The 22,904-nt window shown below is 51.2% G+C and overlaps 9 protein-coding genes across 9 annotated transcripts; 5 read left to right on the top strand and 4 right to left on the bottom strand.

The window, feature by feature from the left end:
- Nucleotides 1–1,159: 1,159 nt before the first annotated feature.
- On the bottom strand, nucleotides 1,160–2,482 carry CC1G_00681 (hypothetical protein; the record flags this gene model as incomplete). Its single annotated transcript, XM_001829450.1, has 1 exon — nucleotides 1,160–2,482. The coding sequence occupies one exon, from the start codon at nucleotides 2,480–2,482 to the stop codon at nucleotides 1,160–1,162; it is 1,323 nt and encodes a 440-aa protein (XP_001829502.1).
- A 409-nt stretch (nucleotides 2,483–2,891) lies between these two features.
- Nucleotides 2,892–5,504, top strand: CC1G_00680 (ATP dependent DNA ligase; the record flags this gene model as incomplete). The annotated part of the gene is made up of 1 exon (XM_001829449.1): nucleotides 2,892–5,504. One exon carries the CDS (start codon nucleotides 2,892–2,894, stop codon nucleotides 5,502–5,504), a length of 2,613 nt encoding a protein of 870 aa, XP_001829501.1.
- Nucleotides 5,505–6,958: 1,454 nt separating this feature from the next.
- On the top strand, nucleotides 6,959–8,370 carry CC1G_00679 (hypothetical protein; the record flags this gene model as incomplete). The annotated part of the gene is made up of 4 exons (XM_001829448.2): nucleotides 6,959–7,037; nucleotides 7,106–7,244; nucleotides 7,314–7,920; nucleotides 7,973–8,370. Exons 2-4 carry the CDS (start codon nucleotides 7,176–7,178, stop codon nucleotides 8,368–8,370), a joined length of 1,074 nt encoding a protein of 357 aa, XP_001829500.1. The 5' UTR covers nucleotides 6,959–7,037; nucleotides 7,106–7,175.
- An 894-nt stretch (nucleotides 8,371–9,264) lies between these two features.
- CC1G_00678 (hypothetical protein) lies at nucleotides 9,265–10,926 on the top strand (the record flags this gene model as incomplete). Its single annotated transcript, XM_001829447.1, has 1 exon — nucleotides 9,265–10,926. The coding sequence occupies one exon, from the start codon at nucleotides 9,265–9,267 to the stop codon at nucleotides 10,924–10,926; it is 1,662 nt and encodes a 553-aa protein (XP_001829499.1).
- Nucleotides 10,927–11,716: 790 nt separating this feature from the next.
- On the top strand, nucleotides 11,717–13,926 carry CC1G_00677 (hypothetical protein; the record flags this gene model as incomplete). The annotated part of the gene is made up of 10 exons (XM_001829446.2): nucleotides 11,717–11,977; nucleotides 12,051–12,216; nucleotides 12,302–12,338; nucleotides 12,425–12,802; nucleotides 12,856–12,985; nucleotides 13,033–13,120; nucleotides 13,179–13,375; nucleotides 13,435–13,513; nucleotides 13,569–13,669; nucleotides 13,723–13,926. The coding sequence occupies 10 exons, from the start codon at nucleotides 11,717–11,719 to the stop codon at nucleotides 13,924–13,926; spliced, it is 1,641 nt and encodes a 546-aa protein (XP_001829498.2).
- A 221-nt stretch (nucleotides 13,927–14,147) lies between these two features.
- Nucleotides 14,148–14,427, bottom strand: CC1G_00676 (hypothetical protein; the record flags this gene model as incomplete). Its single annotated transcript, XM_001829445.1, has 2 exons — nucleotides 14,148–14,337; nucleotides 14,393–14,427. The coding sequence occupies 2 exons, from the start codon at nucleotides 14,425–14,427 to the stop codon at nucleotides 14,148–14,150; spliced, it is 225 nt and encodes a 74-aa protein (XP_001829497.1).
- A 206-nt stretch (nucleotides 14,428–14,633) lies between these two features.
- On the bottom strand, nucleotides 14,634–14,851 carry CC1G_00675 (hypothetical protein; the record flags this gene model as incomplete). The annotated part of the gene is made up of 2 exons (XM_001829444.1): nucleotides 14,634–14,772; nucleotides 14,829–14,851. 2 exons carry the CDS (start codon nucleotides 14,849–14,851, stop codon nucleotides 14,634–14,636), a joined length of 162 nt encoding a protein of 53 aa, XP_001829496.1.
- Nucleotides 14,852–18,676: 3,825 nt separating this feature from the next.
- CC1G_13762 (hypothetical protein) lies at nucleotides 18,677–19,261 on the top strand (the record flags this gene model as incomplete). Its single annotated transcript, XM_002912184.1, has 2 exons — nucleotides 18,677–18,766; nucleotides 19,139–19,261. The coding sequence occupies 2 exons, from the start codon at nucleotides 18,677–18,679 to the stop codon at nucleotides 19,259–19,261; spliced, it is 213 nt and encodes a 70-aa protein (XP_002912230.1).
- Nucleotides 19,262–21,479: 2,218 nt separating this feature from the next.
- Nucleotides 21,480–22,398, bottom strand: CC1G_00673 (hypothetical protein; the record flags this gene model as incomplete). The annotated part of the gene is made up of 4 exons (XM_001829442.2): nucleotides 21,480–21,622; nucleotides 21,799–21,834; nucleotides 22,014–22,152; nucleotides 22,270–22,398. 4 exons carry the CDS (start codon nucleotides 22,396–22,398, stop codon nucleotides 21,480–21,482), a joined length of 447 nt encoding a protein of 148 aa, XP_001829494.2.
- Nucleotides 22,399–22,904: the final 506 nt, after the last annotated feature.

The following is a 22,904-nucleotide window of genomic DNA, read 5'->3' as shown; positions in this document are numbered from 1 at the left end:
GGGCATGCGGGCGCCTGACGACATTGGTCCGGTTGTCCCCATTTATGGCCAAGGTAAGGGGTAAAACGCTTGACGCCTGACGAATTAGGTATTTCTCCGCCGCCAAGCCACTGTATGTCCGTTCAACAATGATGTTCGCGTCCCAAGTGCGATGTTTCTCCTTCCACGATACGCGATTCCAGGAATTCGATAAGGGTGACATCCAGCGACTCCGTGGTGGGTGGGTTGGGTTGTGCTGACATCTTTAGGTCCATGGTGCCTTCTCCAATAGCCAGGGCGGCTGTTGAATCGGCGTCTATGAAGAGCGCAGAGCGGTGGTTGCAGGCGAGAAAATAGGGCTACTAGGCGATGTCAGTTGAGTCTGGGCGCTGCTCTGGCGAGACGACGGAGGCTGAGGCACCCAGCGCTGAAGTCTATATCAGTGCGCAATGAGCCGCAGCCAGAGTCTTTGCGGTTGAGTGAACGCTGGAGTTCACAGGCAGCATAGTCTCGTGAACCAGACTCAAGGTAGCACGGAATGCGCTGAGATGGCAGGAAGAAACCCTTATTCGGGTCGTCTGACAGACTTACAAAGAGGGCCAAACAACACAATCGAGTCTACTCTTCGACTGACCTCGCCTCTTGTTTCTCTTCTGTCATTTTCACCTCCTCGACAATGCACGCGTCGATCTCTGCAAAGGTGTGCCCGTCGTGCCCCCTAGTTTATTCACCTCTTGAACGCTGTCCGCAGAAACAAAAGGAAAAGGTTGCCGCTCTGGAAGCGGAAATCGAATTGCTACAAAAGGAGCTTGGGCGAGCATACTATATGCGCCGTAGAAAACGTTCCTCGCTTATCCTGGATTTTTACACAGAGACGGCGTTGACGCCCAGACCATCGTCAAACGCCATATCGATCTGCTGCATCGATACAACGAAGCAAAGGATGCGACCCAGGTGGGCAGGGACGCATTGGCGAGAGCTGGCATCTAACATATTAGCTCCAGATTCTAATTGGAAGGGTGAGCGAGCGACGACATCGCCTAGTACCTTTTCGCGCCATTGCTCAAATTCGCCAAATAGCTCGCGGTACTCAAGGAAACAACAATTCGCCAAATACACGAAGACTATGACTTGATTGACGCGGACTGAGTAACGGGTATGCAATTATCCCTTTAACTTGCTACTTCTTACAGAGTATCCAGCTTGTCCCAGACCCCGTCCAAATATCCACCACAGTACCAACAGTACCTTCTCTCGGCCATATCTTGGTTGGCCGGTGGATATCATCAGTGCTCCCTAATCCAAGGTTTCCATGCTCGTTCCATCCCCAACCCCAAACTTCCGTCTCCTCTTTGCCAACTGCAGTCCATAGAGACAAAACGTGCTCTGTCCCGCAGCTCAGCTTCAGCGGCCTATGTCCTGCGATTGACTCGGGGAAATCTGCGGGCCTTGGCTGAGAAGCTCCTTGGTCACCTGGCACTCCCTCGCCGCGACCCAGCTGCCCGTGAGTATCGCTTCCGACGCCGTATATTGAATTGCCCTCGTCTGACACAACGAGGCCGAAAGTGCCGTTCCAAGTGCAGCCGATATTTTTCGCCTTTTCGAACCCGCCAAGGTTCAATTGCCCCTTGCGGTTCGACCCAAAGCCGGCCACTTTTCCTGAAGCGTGCAGAACGACAGTATGCTGCGACCCAACAGACAGAGTGACCAAGGGATCGTGGGGATCATCGACGGATATGATGCGTGGCCTGTCGATGATAGCTATGGGTTTCACCTTGCCTTTTGGCCCGACTGCCTCCACGAGTCCGACTTGCCCATGCCGGGAAGCACCCCAGCCTACGACCAATCTAGTCTCGTTCGCTCGGAGGATGGCAGCGACGTGATGTTGACTGGCCACCAGGGACTCGATTCGGAGGGGTCCAAACTGTGACAGTGGCTTACCATCGACTCTGAGATGGCTGAACGAGACAAGTTGTACATTTGTTCCAGTCGAACCGGACCGTTTGATGGTGCTCGTGGCCGCTTCACCAGTTCCAAGGTCTCCGAAGTCGTTCGAGCCAAAGGAGAAACAAATATCATCCTTGGTTGGGTCAAGGGAGGACATGACCACATAAGAAGTTTCCCAGCCAGCAGCGATGGCTTTGGGATGGTATTCCCCCAGCCCTTCCCGATCAAATTCGAGCTTTCGAAAGATGTCCGTTCGAGGGCGGCGAGACGAATCTTGCAGTTGCGGTCCCAGCTGTCCTCGGCGTCCGTCGCCACAGGCCCATATCTCCCTCCTTTTTGAAAGGTCCGTTTTTGTGTTTTCGTCTTTCTCAAGGAGGGCAAGCGTATGGTTAGCTCCTGCAGCTATCTCGAGTACGCGTGTGGATGGGCCATTAGGCAGGGATCCTGGCGGCTGGTCATGGAAAAGGCAGGGATGGAAAGTGTGGGCATCTTCGTTCTCCGAATGCCCTAGTTGTCCTTGGGCATTTGATCCCGCAGAGAGAAGGATGAATGTCATGATCGTGAAGGTTGGTGCTCTGGTGATGTTGGTGGTGGTTGGAAGTCAACTTGGCTTCTCGCTAGATCCGTCATTTGGTTGCCACCTCCATCTGATAAGATTAGATTGCGTACCATCACTCTGAATCATGACAGAAACTCCGCCTCGCGTCTCTCTCTTTGCCTTAGAAGTTTGCCTTACCCACCCATCCGGAAAACCTTATCAATCATAATGGAACGAGTCTCATTCACTATCACCTTACTGTTGTAGACCTTCAATGCGGTTTCACGGCCAAAATACCTCGGTGACCGCTTCCGACCACGACACTTCATGACTCACTCTGGACTTCAATAAAGACAGCGCTGGGCCAACGATACAAGGACACATTTCCCGACTGCCTCACCTGCCGCGATCGACGTAATCTCTCATCATGGAGGAAGTCAAACTTACAAAGGCGCGAGGAGTCCTCGCCCTCGTGGGGGACAAGGTGGATGCCGCTGCTGCCCAAACTCTTCAACACACGTCCATTGCCGCGCTTGGACTTCGCCTGCCTTCGTTCGACCCCTCCAAGGCGTACCATGTTACTTTATTGACCAAGGAAGAGCTGAAGCTCGTAGCACCCGAAAACCTTGCCTCAATCAAACCTGATACTCGACATGTTCACTTTGTTGGACTCGGAGGGAACAAGAGCAGTGAAGTATTCTTCGTGGTCGTCATTTGGGCGGCTGGACAGCAGATCCGGAAGCAACTTGGTCTGCCACCAAAGGACTTCCATGTCACGCTTTCCGACAGGGACGACCACAGCATGGATAAAAGCCTACATTCACTCCTTCCTGGACAATTTCCTACTTCCCCATCACCAGAACTTCTCGATCACCTCGCCTTTACCTTCCACGCCAAAGGACAGTTTCATGAAGCACAGGAGTACAGCACCAAACATGTGGTCTCCCACCCAGAATCTCATCGAGGTTACCTTCGTCTCGCTGATGCAGCAATCAACAATGAGCAGTTCAAACTTGCTATGCTGTCGTATGCGGCGGCGTACGACCGTACGGAAGACCACAAGCCTCGAACATATTGCGTCAAAAGGCTCGTCCAGTGCGCTCAGGAAACCGAATGGGGATGTGTTTTTCAAGAACAGGAAATCGCCCAAATCCCAGTTTCAGCGGCACATCTCTTAATCACTCCATGGTCAAGCGACTTGCGAAGCGCCCTCGCCGAAAGCAACATCACTCCAACGCTCTGCTTACAACCACGCGACTCCCTCTACATCCCGAAACGCCTGGAACCAGGGAAATTTGACATCTCGCAACTCTACAAACTGCCTCGATTCTTCAGGTGGTTGATTCCTTTCCGCTTCGCCATCATGTCCACCCCTCGTCGCGAAGAAGATATCGTCGCCCTCGCATCTTCCGCCCTGGGCATCCGCCATGTTTTGACCCTGACGGAAGAACAGCCTTTGGAAAAGGATTGGTTTGACGGCCGGTCGATTATCAATACATTCCTTCCGATTCCAAACTACCATCCCCCGTCGATCGAGCAGATGGACATTGTTATGCGGATGTTCCTGGATGAGGATAAGCTACCGTTGCTGGTACATTGTGGCGGAGGGAAGGGTCGTGCAGGGACGGTTGCGGCTTGCTACATGGTCGCTTGCGGGTTCAAGGCCCCTTCATACGACCAAACGCAACCAGAAATGTCAGCTGCAGATGCGATGACCGCTTTGCGGTCACTGAGACCTGGAAGCATAGAAACGTCGCACCAAGAAGCATTCATTTCGAAATGGTGCAGCACATTGTGGAAGCGACAGTGTATTTTTCCGGACCTACCCACCGAGCCTCCTCCCTGTCCGCTGGTGGTTGAGGGGTCGTTCCATGCGAAGGAGGATTTCGACCTCGTCATGCTGGTGGGATTGCCAGGTTCGGGGAAAACATGGGTTTCGAAAAGCCTGGTGGCTCGCAATCCGAATGGTTGGCAGCGCATATCCCAAGACGACAGTGGCAGTCGTTCATTCTGCGAAACGGAGATTGGGAGGAAACCGAAAGGAAGGGTTCTATTGGATCGCTGTAACATGTCTGCGGCAGATCGCAAGGCGTGGCTTGACCTAGCTTCGAACTGGTGTACCAATCCAGTCTGTGTTTGGTTCGACTACGATCGCGAGCTGTGCCTTGCTCGAGCTCAACTTCGCGCTGATCATCCTACGTTACCCCCCGGTAACCGGGTTCGGAATGCAGTCGACCAGATGTCCAAGATATTCGAGCGGCCAACGGTAGAGGAGGGGTTTAAGGCTGTCTTGATCGTACGCTCGTTCACTGCCGCCCGAGAATTGGTGGGGTTGTTCTCACCTCCGCCTGGAATCTACAAGTTTCCTCGTACACCTCACCTTATCAACCTCGGAGCGGCGACAGAAGATGACATCCAACTGGACTTGGCCAATCTCAACATACCGGGGCACGTCGTTATCACCGAAAAGGTGGATGGTGCTAACATGGGGTTCTCCCTCTCCCATGACAAGCAAATCATCGTGCAGAACCGTTCTCACTATGTCAACTCGGCGACGCACGCACAGTTTCGCAGGCTCGGTGCATGGATCGAACGGCATCGCGACGAATTGACCAAACTCTTGGATCGGGATCCGTACTTCCCCGAGCGATACATCTTGTTCGGGGAGTGGGTCTACGCCACGCATTCGATTCCCTATTCGCGTCTTCCGGACTATTTTATCGCTTTCGACTTTTACGACAGGACGACTGGTACCTTTGCTAGCCCGGAGGTTTTGAAAACTATGTTGGCTTCAACGACGATTCGTTCCGTTCCTATTCTTCACGAGGGCGCGATGCCGACGGATGGGGAGTTGCGGGAGATGGTGCAACGACCGTCCTCGTTCTATGAGGGTCGGATAGAGGGGGTATACGTCAAGGTGGAACGAGGCTCTCAGGTGGTATTTCGAGGGAAGGTTGTCAGGAAGGACTTCATTTCTGGGAATGAACATTGGACGCGGGGTCCATTGCAAGTAAATTCCTTGAGCACGGAAATCCCGTAGTAGTTCATCCACGCATATATCTGGTTTCCTTGGCAATGGAAAGGAATGAAACATCGTACTACGATAAGCGAAACTTGCCTTGCGTGACGTTTACGGTCCGGCTTGAGCGTATAAGGCCTTTGACATTGATGGAGAAAGAAGGGCATGGCAAGCCTTACAATTGCAAATGAAGAACTACGCTCTCGTGTAGGCGCCTATCCGTACTGCCTTCTTCAACTCCCTCTTTGATAGGAGGTAATAGGGGGAAGAACTAAGGCAAAAGGAACTTATAAGCCAAAAAGGGCCTCCAAAACGATTAGAATCGAATTCAAGGCCAAAAAAGAATGGACACATCCGGAAAATTGAACCACCACAATCCTACCTCAGACACTCTGTAAATACCAATCGAGAGCAAGGTTCCACAGTTTACGGTGAAACGCTGCGTTTGAGCGGTAAATAGGTTAAGCGCGCGGCTTAGTCATCCAGTGCGCGCCTGTTTTCGCGACCTCTGCAACTTGCACTGTCCCTGCCATACCCAATATTGCGTACATCTAGACTTAAAAATTGTCTTGGTATCTAAATTTTAAGCAGGACCAAGACCCCAGTTATGGGATCACGTTATGCATCGTTGGGTTGAATTATTGCTCGAGTCGATGGCTTTACTCTGCCCTTCCATCCGAACTTCTACACAGCGTTGACGTTGGTAAAACCGAAACTGTCGACATAGTCTCTCTCGTTCCTTGCTGTCCGTGAGAGTTACAGTCATCTAGGGCTCGAAAAATGGGAAGATATTATCATCTAGTCTCCCAGATATCGTTGGGCATGAGTGTTTGGTCGATTTGTACGTCCCTAACTGGGACGTACTTCAGGTAACGAAAGCGTGAGCTAAAACGGTAACTCGGGACAGACCAAGCCAATCCTAATATTTCTCAGAAAAATGACAGTCCCGGGCCTTCTGCAGTCGTCGTGTGTGACGTCGAAAACTACGTGGGCCTTCACGTGTAGCGACACGTTCTCGACATGAGAAGCCAATCGATCCCATCTGCAAATATGGAATGTTTCGCCCAAAATTGGACAACGAGGGAATGCACAGGCAAACGAACTGCGATGTGGCTAGGTGGCTTGTGTACCAGGCAAAAAGGGCATTCAGGTGTGTTGGCAGTGGAGAGCGCCCATCCGCTTTAGGCGAGTTCCGGAAATCAGACGGAGGATTGTGTCAAAAGAAACCATGATCTACATCACTTGGAGAACGCAGAAGAGCAAAGCACGGAATACAAGCTTCCTCCAGTTCAATTCTATTCAATCGTTACTGTCTGTGGAAGGGAATTGAGCCAGGCGACTTCGCGGGAAGGGTTGCCGATAATGCCGAAGGCTGAGTCAGAAATTAATTCCCAGGGTGGCGTGACCGAAAAATGGCTGGATTACTTCCGCTTTTCGTTCAGGGGCTTTTCATGCTCGACTGAGCAACTTGGTCACCCCTATCTGCCTGACGCCTCTCTCCGCTCGACCACCACCAGCTCCTTTACTGCTGGTCGTCTTTGTACTTTATATCCAGTGAGTCTTCCTTTCAGCAGCCAGCTTCTCATGGCCCAGCAGTCCTGACAGCGTCGAACTCATCACAGCCGCCAGTTTTTCCGTTGTTGACGCTTTTTATCTGGAACCTGCCCACCAAAGCCCCTAGCGTATTCCACAATGAGCACAAAGGAAGTTGCTACACCCGAAAAGGCGGACACGCCCAAAGAAACCACTGAGGCTCCCGAGGTATGTCCAAAGATCTCAGAGGCCGAACCCGCCATCGCTGACAGGGGATCTCCTATGTCATTTCATTAGGCCCAACGCGTCGAACCAGAGGTCCCGGCCCCTGAAACACCTACAGAGGTCCAAAGTTCTCGGCGAATGACGCGCTCACAGACAGGACGTGTGCCCAAGCGCCCTGCCGCTGAAGAAGCGGCACCTGCACCCAAGAAGCGGGCCACCAGTACGGCTAAAAAGGCCAAGCGTCCGTCGAGGCAAAATTCCGCGGAAGAGGAGGCACCGGAACAGGTTCCTTCTCCTGCACAACCTCCGGTTTCAGAACCGCCCACTCCGATAGCTTCCTCGAATGCTACCCCCGTACCAGAGCCTGTCCTCATCCACCCACCGCAGGAGCAGCAGCAACAACAACCACAGACGAGGATTACTTTCCTCGAGGTTTCAACGGTGACTGGAGATCCTGGGGATCGTCGTATGGCCCGGACGCGAGCATTTTTCCCGACTCCAGTTCCCAATCTCACCAAAAAGAGTCGGGGGCGACGTGTTCCTACGACTGAAACCGTCGATCCCAATGGGCAGCCTGACAAGCGTTACTATGTGTGCAAGGTCGAGGGGTGCGGAAAATGTTTCCATCGCGGAGAACATTTGAAGCGCCACATTCGTTCCATTCACACCCATGAGAAACGTATGTTCAATTTTTTCTTATTCGTCGGACGACGCTAATAACTCGTCATTAGCCTTCAAATGCACCTACCCCGAATGCGAAAAGTATTTCAATAGACATGATAATCTCCTCCAACATCTCAAGGTTCACAAAGAATCAAAAGTACCCCGCGGTGGCAAATCCAGTGCGCATACCTCTCGGCCCTCGACCCCTCCTTCAACATCCCAGCAGCGGGAAGCTTTCGATTCTCCTGCCTCCGAAGGAGCATCCGAATCTGCTCCGGCTCGACCTCGAACAATATATGATCATCAGCCTGGGCTGTATAGTGGCTACGTCAACTCTGGCCCGTTCGAAGGCCCTACGGAACCAATCCGGTTTGTCACCAATATGGCTGTTTCATCCCTCCGAACCGAGATTCCGCAATCGCCTACTGATGCTCGCCCGCCGTCGACCTACCCGTGGCAACGTTAGGGTCCCTCAAAGGATCAGGTTGTCTCTGGATACTGATCTGTACCCTGACCACACCCCGAGGGTGGTTCCCATTGCGCTCTGTGTCTCCATGTATGTGATCGCTTTACTACATCTCTCGTCTTAATCCCTCCCCTCAAAAGTTTCATCCCTGTATACAACCAGTTATCTTTTGGATAGCTTATCATTCTCCTATTGTGCGAGTAATAATACGACACTGTACTCTTTCAAAGGCCTTCCTCTCTCTACCTTACTGTGCTATCATTATCATTCCCTGTACTGGAAGCCCCCGTATGTAAATTGTTCATTACCAATCTCATTGTTGCATTGCGTTACCAACCCTTGTCCTCTCCATCTTCATCGTCACCGAAAAGTCAGTCACAAGTGTGTCGTCACTCAGGAGATCCCCCACTACGCGCTCTTTGAGGTGGCAAAAGGGGATAGGTCTGGCATGTTGTTGATCTCATCACCCCACGCGATCTCTATCCTCTCAGAACAGGTTCCGACACGCCTGTATTCCGTGGTTCCCCTGGGCGAACAAAATGGGCATTGGAAGCTTTCTCTTGTCATTCATCGCTATCCACATCTCGTATTGGATTTCGTCTTGAGGCTGCTCCTCTGGCCTCGGTGCGGGGTATTCCGACGGAATATTTGACGCACACGAGTATCACAGCGGCTGGCGATCTGGAAGGGGATTTTTCAACCCTGGTTGCGCAGTGGGAGCTACAACCACCGTTCCGAAAATCGGTGTGACAAAACGGTGGTGACCCCTCCCTTGGAAAATAATACAAAGGTGCGCTGAATGATTTCCTGGAGGCGTTTTGATTTTGGCCTGTTTTCATGTTTCCTTCCGTCCCTTGACCTTCATTGAATTCGCCACCCAGTCCATACAAGCCCATGGCGTCGCAATCGGAGGGAATTAGACGGGCAGACCTCTTGGATCTTCCAGACGAGCTCATTCTCCACATCTTCGACCACGCAACCGTTACCAATGAAACACTCTACACCCTCTCCCAGGTCTGCAAGAGACTACACGAACTCTGTCTCGGAATTTGCTATGGCCGGTTCAATCTCAAGAACCCCCAGAAGCACGCCAAGGTCGCCATATCCGCCAACCCTGATCGTGTCGACGCACTTTCCATACTTGACATATCGCTCAAAGTGGTCACCCTCGAACGCCTGGTTTGCAAGTTTCCGACGTGCGAAGACGATCTGCCATCGCTGATACGATGCGTTCATCGTGCAGCAAACTTTGTGGCTCGCCTGCAGTCCATCGGCAAGGTCATCCTCGTGTTCAGCAATGAATCCTGCTGTTGTTGCGGGAAGAACAACTCCAAGCCGAAGCTCGAGGATGGAATACTGCACGATTGGTCCGCGGCAATGGGGAGGTTGATGAATACGATATTGGAGAGGTCGTGTCATGCATTGGTGGTGAAGGGAGGCCGGTATCTGGGCCATCTATTTGCTTTCCGTCGCACACGGCCGTCGCAAACCAAATTCCTCAACCCAATCGAAGCAGTTAAAACCTTCTTCACGAACTCTAAAAGTGGTGAGGTGATAGAGGATGTCAAGCGAGCGCCACGGGTCACTCGGGGAGATAATTGGGAATTCAAGCAAGCAGCCCAGCATAGGGTTTCGCTGGTGCTGACAGATGTATCCCCCCTTGCGCGAGACGGTTCGAAACTTCGATCGCTCACAATCCAATCGATGATGTTCCTCATGCCGCCTCTTCTGCAATGGACCATATCAGCCATGCAATACAGCAAGCTCGAAAACCTCACCCTCGGCAGCCTGTCCATCAACTACAAGTGCTGGCCGGCCATCTTCGCCCTCCTCGAACGTGCCGCCCCCGATCTCCTCGAACTCAGCCTCACCAAACTCCGTCAAATTGATCCAGGGGATTTGCTCAAATTTTTGGGTCGCTTTCCAAAGCTTACCTCTCTTACCATCCACCACGAGGTCGAGAGCGTGGATTCATACAACTTGGGTCCATTCCCGGACTTTCCGAAACTCATCTCGCTCCATGCACCCGCCAGCTGGGTGTTCAAACTGCTATCGGCACACCAGCGTGGCTTGGAGTGTTTGGAGTACCTTTGCATCACATACAGGCTACGCAACGATGGGCTCTCGCACTGGCTGAGGCAATGCCCGAACCCGTCGATCCCCTCTCTGCTAGGAGACCAACTTCGACCGCTAACCTTGTGTTTGGAGGTTAGGTTGGGGGATAGCCCAGCGTGGAAGATGTTCCAAGACATCGACGCCGAGCCCAGTCAGTCGCAAAAGTCGTGCTTGGAGCTTGTATCCAGTATATCGCTGCTGGTGGAGGAAGAATTCGCCAAATCGGACATGCCCCTCCTCACCGTCCTTCCCAAGTGGTTGTCAATGTTCCCCGCTGTTCGTTTCCTCACAATCTCCGGTCACAATTCCGCTATCGATGGAATGGACCTCTTCGAATCGTTGATTGCGATCGTCAAAGCGAAAAAACTCCATCTCCAGAGCTTGGATGTGAACGGGAAGGAAGCAGAGTTTGTCAGGAGCAGCAGTAAATCATCCTCCTAAACTAATCTACTCGTAAATTTCCGTTTATGCTCTACCTTGTCGCTGTTTTGCTTATTCAGAAAATTTTCAAGTTTAGTTGACCTCCTGCGCAGGACCCGAGCTAGCACTCAGGCCGCCCTTGATTTCAATTTTCTGCTGTATCTGATGCGAGGGCGGGATCAGGGATATAAATGGATTCGGTGGGTGTTTGTGGGTGCACGCCGCGCCGAGCGCTTCTGAGAACGAACCATCTAAACTCTCAGCAGACTAAAAATATCTCATGTGGATGACACGCCTCAACCTCATGGAGCGCTTTTGTAAAGCTAGCGTTTCACTGCGCACAAATAATGAATCCGTTATCAACCTTTGCGTTAAGCTGTCCCTCCGCTCCCAACCTTGTCGGGGTGAGGGTCCTCCATTCAGACTGCCAGCGAGCAGTGATTGATAAGGTTCGCTTCTCCCTATTATTTCCACACGAATGTTTTTCTCATATGGTATAGGCGCAGATGATGGCCAGCGTTGGTCCTGTCATCGGCAAGCATTGGCAATGCTTCTTTCTCTTAACGCAGGCATGAAACAGAGGTCACCGGTTCTCTGATTTCTCCCTCCACGCTCCTTTTTACTCCCCGGTCATCCTCTTTCCCTTAACTCAAGTCTCTCTTTCCCCGCATCTTATTATCCTATATAATCATCCGACCTCTGTCATTCATTTGCCCCCTTCGCTGCACCTCGACGTGTCAAGCCCAGCCCACACTGGCCTGTCCAGCACCCCGACTAAACTCCCTATAGGATCCCCGCCTCCCCATCTGCCATGAAGTCGATATGCCTACTCCTTGCACTTCTACCCGCCTTGGTTCTCGCTCAAGACCCTGGCTATTCGTGCGACCCCTCAACTTGCAGACTACCGACGTGTCAATGCGCAAGTACTAGCCCTCCAGGTGGTCTGAGTCCCGTAGGTCTTGTCCCGTCTCCGGCTTCTTCTTTGATCGCTGTGAGGACTATTGGTAGCGGGGTCAGCTGGATTCGCTCGATCATCGGACCCATATTCCTTGACCGCATTCTTCTCGTTCTCGTGATTTACGTCTTCTACCATCCTTCCAAAACGTTTTACCCCGGCAGGTCCATCTGACTGATTTCTTTTTCAGAGCGAAACACCTCAGTTCATCGTCTTCACGGCTGATGATGCCATTCAATCATACACACTCGATGCAGTCAATCAATTCCTCGCCCATCGGCGCAACCCTAATGGATGTGCCCCCAAGATGACCTACTTCACATCGCTCGGTTTCACCAATTATACTTTAGTGACCGGTGAGCAGGATCATGAGTCACCTTCACTTCTTCTTGAACGCGTGTTCTGATGGGTGGGACGCGTCGCGCGTCTCATTAATTTTAGACTGGTATGCTGCTGGCAATGAGATTGCGGACCACACGTACGTGACGTCACCTTGGCGCTTCCGTTCTAGCGCCTTCTGATTCCCCGAGCCTTCAACTCACCGATGCCTATTAAACGTTTCAGGATGACTCATGTGGGATCACCTTCGGTTGAAGAGATCAATGGAAATCTCATCACGCTCAACGCCCTCGGAGGCGTCCCCTTGAGCGCCATCAAAGGATTCCGCGCGCCCTACCTGGACTTTACGCCCGAAACGCTCAGGATATTGCAAGATTCGGGATTTCTTTACGATTCGAGCGCAAGCACGACCACACCTGTGACAGATCCCAACACTGATGCATATTGGCCATACACCCTCGATAACGGACTGGCGAACAATTGTATGACGACTCCTGGTGTATGCAATGGACAGCCGAAGCTACCTGGGTTGTGGGAGATCCCGATGTATGCGTTTTTCGATGACCGAGGCGTTAGAGGTCCCCACTTGATGGATCCATGGCTGTGAGTTTCTTGTTATCTGCTGTGTGTACTTGCGCTGAATCAGAGCGACTCAGTGATCGAGCAAATGGAAACAACGCCCCAGATGATGCGGCCACGCTTCGTTTCATGCAGCGGACGTTCACTGATCATTACAGCGGCAACAAGCAGCCTATCGGGTTGTACACACATCCCATCCATGTATCAGTACGTACCCGTGTGTATGAGACGACACCTCGCTTACGCTTCCGTAGCTTTCGTACCCCGGTGTGACTGTCAGTCGTAGCACGATTGATATGATCAACAGGTTCCTCGACTGGGCGCAAGAGGAACATGATAATGGTGTGTAAACAGTCATAATTCCGCGAGTCGATTCTGATGTTCTGTCTCCTTCGCCCAGTATGGATTGTGTCGAATGAGCAACTGCTGGATTGGGTCCGCAACCCTGTCCCGGCTTCTCAAGTTGGATCGCTTCCTTCATTCCAATGTGAACCGGTTCGGCCTCAGCGATCGCAGCAAATCTGCAACGGCATCCCAGGAAATCAAGATGGATTGTTGGCTAGATGTGGATTCAGCGAGTTCCCCTTCTTCACCTGCGTGAGTCACTGGTGTTATTGTCAGCCCGTCATAGCCTTTGTTCAATTCCACGGGACCAGTATGGATGTCCATCTACTCTGCCCACGCCGATGAACCCCAACCCCGCTCAAGCTGCCGGTCAACCCGTCCGATATCGCGGTGAGTGTGGTCCTGCCCATACGTAGATCTTTGAATCCTCATCAATTCTGTCCAGTTCCCGCGAACTGCTCAACTACCTTCTGGGACCCAATTGAAGGACGGTGCACGTGCACCTCGGGCGACTGCGCCTTCTCTGACGTTGAGCGTAACATTGGCGTAAGTGTATTCCTTTTCCCTGGATATCTGGAACTGAAGGCGATAATGGACAGCCTGATGGAACACCGTACGTCGGAGGTGGTACTGGCGGAGGTCCTATGTTTGGGCCCCGTTTGCCTTCTGGGACCGGACTCTACGACGAGCCTGCCATGCCGACGGACGACACCATCTCCTCTGCCAATCTTGTCACACCCTCGCTCCTTTCGACTTCGATTTTCTTGACCTCGATGTTCTCAGCATTGGCCTACGTTTGGTGAAGGTCATAGTCTCTGACCTGTTTTCTCTTTTCACGACACATTATATACCACGACACGTTCTTACAATGGGACTCTTGGGATTAGCACCAACTACAATATTTCGATAGGAACTAGACAAACTAAACTACTCATGTTGTTTAATTACAAGCGCTTGTTGGACAATAGATCACTTGACACTGAAGGAAAGTAGCGAAGTTGGTGTTGTATCCGAAGTTAAGGGATTAGGTCCTGCGATGATGCTGGTGCTGCTTCTTCGCCTGCTTTCTCGAAAGCATTTCCTCTTCTTCCTTCTGGAGCTGGGCGTCGATCTTCGCTCCGCGCGATGGTTCATTGTTGTGCACTCGTGCAGGTGCGAGAGGATCAGTGACTGGTTCAGCCTCTTTGTGGCCCTTTTTGGGCTTTGCGCGATGACTGTACAGGCCGCGGCAGGTCAGTTGGGGTAGACAGGGAAGTTGTAGAAACGCACTTCATATGGACCCGGTTAGAGCTGCTGGGTGCCATCGTTGGCTGGGCTGCGAGTGGTAGATAGGTTGGCAGGGTTCGGTAGAAGAGGAAGTTTGAGGCTCGACGGTGGGGCTGCCCCTAGTTTATATGACGGTGACCTCAGGTCTCAGACCTAACATATTAACGGTTCGACGGATTTCCATTTCACTCCACCCGCTGACTAGAATACAGAGAATGCAGACGAATGTGGTCGATAGCTGCATCTAGATCTTCCCCTTCCTTTTGAGCTCTTCCTGGGAGGGCTCGTTGCCGTGGGCCCGGGCTGGTTCGAGTGGATCGGTGACTGTCTGGCTATGCTTATGCTTCTGCGCGCCGGTATCGCGAGACTTCTCGCTGGAGCGGCTAATGGGTATTCTGATCAGGCGATGGAACTGCGGATCCAAGCGCAAAGGACCTACTTGTACTGGAATTGGTCCGTCATGGTAGTAGGCTCGGATGATGGATTGAACGTTAGGTTAAGTAGTAGTGGGATCCAAGTCTGTGGCCATTAAATACCCGGTCGCAAGGGTTGGACGTCATTCATCGACGTCTCTCCCAATTACTTTCGAACTTGACCAGATTGTGTCATAATCCACGTATCTGAGGAGTGGACCGCGCCACACAGGTGTAAAGGAGCCATTCCAAAAAGGGTATTCGGATAGGCATTCCGGTCGTGGGAACATCTGACTCAGCCACCGACGTCCGTTCCTTCCAGGCTCCGGGTCCTGCGTTTTCACGAACATCGGTATCGCCTGGTATCGCCCTGCAGAACATCGATTTGTCATTTCGAGATCTCTACCACAGACACCACTGAAACTAAGGTTCTTCAGAATTTCTCGAAGTCGCAATTCTCTTAACATTCTTCTTCTTTACTCTGCTCTTTTTCTGAAAACGTCCACAACCATATGCTTTGTGAGCTCGAGAGTCAGGCTTGAATATTCCAGCACGCGGGTTCGGCGCCTGGAAAACAGCCAGTGTATAGGACAACGGGGATGTATCGCACTGTATGTTTAGTATGCGTTCCTCGCCTTTGTTTAACGATTCTCACTGACGTGTGTATCCAGGCAGAACGGTGAAGAAGGTCACGATCATGTTCTCCGACCCTTACCTTGATTTTGGGGAGACTTTTAGCTGACCTTCCTAGAAAGAAAGCTACTCGCCCGTGGACAGCGCCCCGAAGTTGCGAATGAATGGCGTATCCCTGGATTAGCGATCTTTCTGCCTCGAAGAGGCACGCCTGCCGCACAGTGCCGCAACTCAGTTCCTTGCTTATCGCCAACAACCCTTTAGCACCAGTTCTCGTGTGTGACGACCTGAACGTTCCATCCCTGGTATGGACTTCTCGGGTTTCCCGTCCAATTTCACAACTGACACATCGCGCTTGTCAGATGGTGTGGAACTCAATACGAGCTCGTATTGAGGCCGTCGATTGCACGATCGACAAATCCCGTCTGCCTGCAGATATGGGGTGGTTCGGTATAGAAGAAGCTTGAGCTTATAATCTCACCTTCGTCTTCTATTCGAAGCTGGCTTGCGAACCTGAGGGAGCGAAGACTGTGGTAGCGATGCTTCGGAACCCGATTCACCCCCAGTACACCGGCTGGGCAGGCTTAATCTAGAAAAGCGTCCTCGGCAGAGATATGCCGCTCTCGGGCGGTATCTTCTGTTTATGATGCTTCCCCCAATTCGTCCAGTTCCCGGGTACCCTTTATCTCTGTCGAGCGGTCACGAGTGGACACTGAATAAACACAATCCTACAAGGGTCATTGGTCAATCGGCGGAATTCGGTAAGTGTGCTTTCGCTCTCAAGCGCAGTAGGTTTGAATAACAATTGTCATCTGCAGACCCACCCTTGGTTAGAAGGGGTTGCATAACGAATGGCTCAGCACCTGAGCCTAGAGAGGCATACAGCCTTGTGTTCTTTATTTATACTTTTGGTCAGACCCAGTCAACGCCTGACGGTCATCGGTAAGAATGAGAATATGCTGCCATTCTATCTCTAGGTTGACGAGACTGACATAATTTCTCAGTCACATTAGGATCTTTTGACGGAAGTGCTTCGGACGGTGACCGCCACATATGCGAGCTCCAACTCCCAGTAGGCTATCCATGGTAAGGTGAGCGTTTCGTCAGTCTCAATGTCCATTGACATCGTGTCTAGTGGCGAACCTTGTACGACGACTCCGGCAGATCGCATCATGACAATGTCGATTATCGCGAGCGTTTTTAACTTCCTATTCCTCTTTCCCTTCACATCCCTCTGACAGCCAGATGGCGCGTCCTTCCCCGATACGTATCCCCTTACAAGCATCCTTGCAGACACTTGACGGCCATCGGTCCCAACAAAACGTCATTTCTTTGAAACTCGCGGCTGTTCGGGATACGGACTATCCAAGGCGATCGAGATGATAAAGGCCTTTGCGGGGGAAGTCCCAGGTCAAAGCTGTGGGCAGAATTCATCGTGCTGCGGTTGTTTTATCCTGTTGCATGCCGCCTGTCCTGGTAGGGTCTGTTCGCCCACTAACCGTTGTGTCGGAGCCAACCTCGCGTCTGGCAATCGCTTGCCTCAAGCCATTCATGTGGTCATATGGTTCAACAAAAGATGGATTAGATCTGACTTTACGTTCGAAAGCCAAAGTTGAGCCTTTAGCTCAGACTCAGACAGGCTTCAATCCAATACCCTTCTTCCCTTCGACCGACAAAACACTAATTCAAACATCCTCTACCACTCGCTGTGAACTGTATTTTCGTTTGCATTCACGTGCATCGCTAAGGCCTACCCACGTTGCGGCGGCAACTCAAAGTCCAACTTAGTTGGCACTCAATTCAATTCGGCGCCCTCCCTTGCAGTCCCTTGCTCACTCATCCTTCCTTTCTTTCTCTCGGGTCCCTGCGTCGCTTTCCCCTCAAGTCGTAGGGTGTTGTGGGTCTCTTCCCAGTGGCTACGCCCATCCATGGAGATCGCTCTCAGTACCTGGTTCCTCAGGAACCACGATGGCCACCTGCCAACTCTCACACACCCCGTGGGTCTGCATCAGTGGCGAGCAGATGTAGATCAGGTACGTCTGGAATTCACACACGTTGCTTATTGCCTCCCGAGTCGAAGACCCCAGATCTGGTTTATGGTTTACCGTTTCAAGTATGTCACTTATGAAGATATCATAATTGAATGGTGCTCGTTCTTACGATCTGAAAATCCTTATATCTCTCTCACTGATTGATTCCATTCCAAAGATATCTTCTTCGATGGAGAAGTGAGAAGCGTTCGGATACTTGAGAGAATGGACCGTGAGTTCTGTGCTTTGTGAGAAACCGACTCCTGGTGTGAGCTCGCAGAAGCACACAACTCATCATATCTATAGTGACCTCTTCAGCAGAGCTCCGTGGTAACAGAAGCCTGGCTGCCTGTTGGTAGGTCCCGAAAGGTCTGATTGAAGCTGTCATTGACGAATTTCAGTCGTCACCGAAGTTGTACCAGCGAAATGAAGTGGTGGTGGTGGTGATCATGGAGCTGACCGATGTCGATGAAGTTCTGCCGGACTACTATCGGATCTGGAAGGTGCTTCTCGACTATCGCATGCATACTAATTTCTTAGACACTCAATCTAACTTCAGGCGAAGATGGTCTCATCCTCTCCGAAGCTCGATTTAATATAAAAAATGCCACTTCTGATCTTCTGGGTGCCTCCAGAACAAGTGGGCGCTGGATTCTGTACTCGAATCTTCCCGAAGCACTTTATCTGTCTTCTCGGAATGAGGGCCTACATACACGATAGACGGGCAGCGACTGACCGTTGAATGTTGCACAACTCCACCGTCGATGTCGCTGTCCATGTAAGATGAAAAAGACGCCACCATGACCACGATCCCAGCGGCAGCACTGAGACTATTCGATTGGCTACGCTCGTGGCTCACGAGGCAGGACAGTTCCTAGTAGCATCAATCCATAAATGTATGATCGGTGCCTTCCACGACTAATTATTTCAAATTTGGGTCTCTTGGGAGCTGTTTCGTGTTTGGATGCCAAGCTTTAATTGAGATGGGGTTTATTCCCAAAGGCACTGTTTGGGAGTAATTCCCATTTCGATGCATTTCACCCCTCTCTTTTCCAACAGTGCCGGTGCGGGATCGGAAGCTGGAGCTTCATGTTCAAACGTGGCGAGCCAGATTGGTCCAGTCGAGCATTCATCGTCGGCAAAACAGTACTCGAATGAATGCGGGGTAAAATATTCCTTCGATGGCCATCAAACACGAGATAAGGCCAATCATGGCAAATCCCGAGATAGATCATCAAGCTACGGTACTTCGAAAACATTCGGACATTGCAATGCTCATCCGTGGGTTCCACCAATGTTCAGTAGGTTCGAGATGGGAACCGGTGGGAACGACATACTACTCTGGACTTTCGAAAGAGAAGCTTCGTCTGTCTTTACATAGCCTTTGGAGTGCGATACGATACGGACTTTTCCTTGGAGTTGGGAGTAGAAGGGAAGGTGTTCGAAATCCATCGCCAGGCCTCAGACCGCCGTACCGACGAGCGCCGAGACCCCGACCGGTATAGATAGAGCATAGCCTGAGGATGGCGCTATCCTTGGTGATTGTAACAGCGGCCTCTACTTCGATTGGTTGGCCAACCTCCGCCATTGAGTCTGGCTCTTCGCTCGGCCGGACCCACTACGTTATATATATATCCCAAAAATAGCACTGTCAATGCTTATCGCCATTCCAGGCAATACGAGCCCGACGTCGACCAAGTTACAAGGTGCACACAGGCTCGATTGAGTGCCGAATGCAAGCAGCGAGGCTGTCCCGTCGGAGAGGATTTATGTTCCGAGTCCCGATGCTTCCTTGACGATGCGACGTCGGTGCATTGCTTTTTACGATTGTATGCGCTCGGTCTCGAGCAGTTCTCCGAGTTTTTTTCTGAAACACAGTTGTAATGGACAGTTGACTGGGGCTCCGATTGGTTAATGGTAGACCAAGTCACAACGAATATCATGATCGAGAAATATTTTTTTCAGCGACTCGGAGTGGCCGTGCTCTGTCTGTCGCGTTCTGGAGGATACCCGACCTTGGCACGTCCGTTCATCGCCCGAAATGAAACACTTTGAAGGGCGATATGGAAAAGATTCGGTGAGGTGTGGCTCCAGGTTGGAACTGATTTTGGGATCAACACTGTCTGGTGGACGTAGATTCTAACCCAGAGGGCCAGGGCATGAATTCAGGCGGTTATCCACCCAACCAGCGCCAATGAGATAAGATCTGTCTGTGCATGTCGCAGCAATGTAGTTGCACGTGAGGGAAGCCAGTCTGAACTCCCTAGCGGCGTGATTCAACTACGCCAGCATCGAAGGCGCAGCCTTCCTCCCATTTGAAATATACGCCCTTTCCTAAAGTACGAAGGTTCTTAGCCGTTCATTCCAAGAGCCCGATTACCTGCCCGCATATATCCATCGATACTCTAACCCAATCCCAGTGTCGAGCCGCTTCCAACCTTGCAAGACCCCTTGCTAGAACACTCCGGACATGCATCTAAAAATAACTTCAAACCGACTGCAGGTTTGTACTGCTACTATGTCGGTCGATTTAGCTGCGCATCCCGGGTTGATTCCACTTAGAACCATTGGATACCACCGCTACTTGGACTAGTAGCAGTAGCTTCAACGTGATGAATTGAGCTATAGTGGTCTTTGTTGAGGGATCTGCGTTCGATACTGAAGTGGATTGATGGTTTCAGACGTCTGTGATAGTGCCACGGGGGTGTGAGTTGAAAATGCTATCAACACGAGGCAGGTGGGTTTAGGATTCTGGGATTCTGGGATTAAGGTTTGTTTTGGCGTCTTTCATGTACTTAGAGTATGATGGGAGTGCGAGCGTTCGGTATGCTATTCGTCGAAACCAACCCTTGACCTCAGCCTAGCCTCATCTGTATGAAGGATCGCGTATTCCGAGCGCGTCCATTTCTTGTGTAAAGGAATTCAACTTGGGTAGTGCGGGGCTGAACACGCTGTATTTGACAATCTAAATTAAGTTGGGTGGCTGAATACATTGCTCTTCGCGGAAACCGGCTATTTAGGACTAGCCGCTCAATCATCTTATCTGTTAGGCGCCCGTGAGATCAATGCAGCGCTGAGCGCTCTGATGTCTCTGATGTGGGGTATTGGCATTATTGGATGTAATACCTGTGTCTGTGGAGGTACACGAGTCTCCGGATAGTGCGATGTACCGTATACAATGCGCTCGAACGTGCTGGAAACAGGTGTGTCAGACGGCTCCCGGATGGTACGCAGATTGGTGTACACATGCAATGCAATGCCCACTCGACGAAATTCCGACAATATTTGTTTATCGTACTGCTATGTATATGGATCTTCTCTACTTCTACCACATCATCTTTGATGATACACGATATCAACAGACTGAAAAAGCCCGCTGAAAAGACTGTGCAGGAAACGCTTCGAGCCAACACTTCGGCTTCCAATTACCTTCACGGGGTCCCTTTGGTATAATTGGTTTGCTCGAGTCGTCCACTGATTAATCGTTGCGTGAGCTTTTCAATCCTGTTCCGGAAATTATTCGGCGTTTTTGAGGTCCTCTACGGTAAGGATGTTATGTAGATAGCCCGCCCACCACCTGAAATCGACTAAATTGTCCAGAAAATGCTGTTAAACGAGTAAAATCTGACTTCTTTTGTTAACAAGAAGCGTGCCACTGTATCGTTTGAAACTGCTACATCGTTTATATGATACATCGCTTATATGGAAGTTACACTCATCATTCTTTGAGGGATCAGTGGCTGCATCCTCTGGAACACCATGGCTTCGCATGACTCCCCTGGCAGGGAGAGCAATCTTTATCTCATCAATCAACCGCCCAAATACGCGGGAAGCGCCGAGCATCTATGGCAGTTATTCTGCGAGCCCCATCGTATCCCACAGCATGATGATCTGATAGGTAGGTATGTCGACTAGAGGATGCCTTCTGATAAGCGCCCTGGTCTGCGCGGCCGCGCTGGGCGCTTGCCCAACCAGATTGGGCGTGCTTCCCCCCAGGTACAACGTAACGTAGCCTTAGAAATCTGGTTGGTTCAACCGTATCGAGCGCTTAACTTTAAAGTCGTTTAAATTCTGGGTGTGCATCTCAACGGGGTACTCGGAGACAGAGTTGGCAGATCGTCTGAAATGAAACCGGTAACCGGGGACCAAACTGCCTACTAGAGAAATTACGTTGAAAGTGTCAAAAGGCGTTTCTGCTCCAGTGGGACTGAAGACTTGTTTGTCTGTTCTTGGAGTGGGCTAAGTGTACTGCGCCATCAGCGTAAGAGAGCGCGGAGGGAATAAGCCGAGAGGAGGGAGTCATAAGAAGACTGTTGAACGATATGTTACTTACTGCTTTTGGTGAATTGGGAGTGATAGGCGAATAGGACTGGGAGGAGCCGAAGTGACCGTAATGTCCCATGAGCATGGGACAGATAGTACCAGTGGAGGGGTTTCAATTTTGTAAAGGACTTCGGAAACGAAGTGTATGGGCCTTCTATGTGTGTCCAGTTTTAACGTGGTTATAATAAGACTGGTGGTGATGGTTTTCTGTCACGGGATACGTACCCAAAGAGGACACGGGGCCGGTGGTGGATTGGTGTTTTATCGATTGATTATTCACAGTTGTCCACCGAAGTCGTCGTGTTTGAAGGTGCGTGGGCGATTGAATGGCTATACGAGGCGTCCATATACACTGGAAGATAATCTACGAGGGTTCCAAGATGAAATACCAGATCTACTCTGAAATTCGGGCGCCTATCTAATGTGAGATGGTATCGCCGCCGAAGCGATGGCCAGCGTTCATGTTCCACGGTTACCTCACTGCAGCTGACGGTTGGCTTGAACCTAGTCCACCATTTGTTACACGCTTGTCACGATCAATCGCAGTTCGAAGGGCGTAGTAGTACACTTTTGTCACCTCTCGGGTGTCGAAGAGGGCTTTGAATGTCATTAATTTTGGGATGACGAAAGATTGGGCACGAAAGTTACAACGTCCGGTGAGCGTTCAAACTCCCTCTAAGTCCGTAACCGGCCGTCAGGGAAGGTATTCGGGCTGAAACAGAGAGGAAAGTATAACTGATAATGGGGAAAAGTTGATAGTTGTTAGGTAGATTCATTGTGCGAAATGTGTGGAGGTGTGAGGATTGGTTGGATATGAGGAATGTGGAGATAAGTGAGATACGGGAGAGACGATAGGCCATGATTACGGCCGAGTTGTCGGACTTTTGAGTGTGTCGGTTCTTGTGACCTGTTGGAAGGCACGGGGAGCCAGGGCAGTGGTTACGGGGATGTTGGCTCTATCGGGGATCTAGATCTCGATTTAGGCCAAGAGGTGGGAATATCCGCGTTGGGTAAGCGTGACAGTCGAGTATCTCAGCCCGTTCTCTCTCGCAGTTCCTTTTCCATTCCTCATTCTTCTCCCCACCACAGCCAATCTTTTTCTCTTAAGACCGCCCT

This window comes from Coprinopsis cinerea, assembly GCF_000182895.1.
Source record: "Coprinopsis cinerea okayama7#130 chromosome 1 map unlocalized cont3.1, whole genome shotgun sequence".
NCBI classification, from domain to species: Eukaryota; Fungi; Basidiomycota; class Agaricomycetes; order Agaricales; family Psathyrellaceae; genus Coprinopsis; species Coprinopsis cinerea.
The sequence above is the reverse complement of the archived record's forward strand: the minus strand, read 5'-3'. Positions and strand labels throughout refer to the sequence as shown.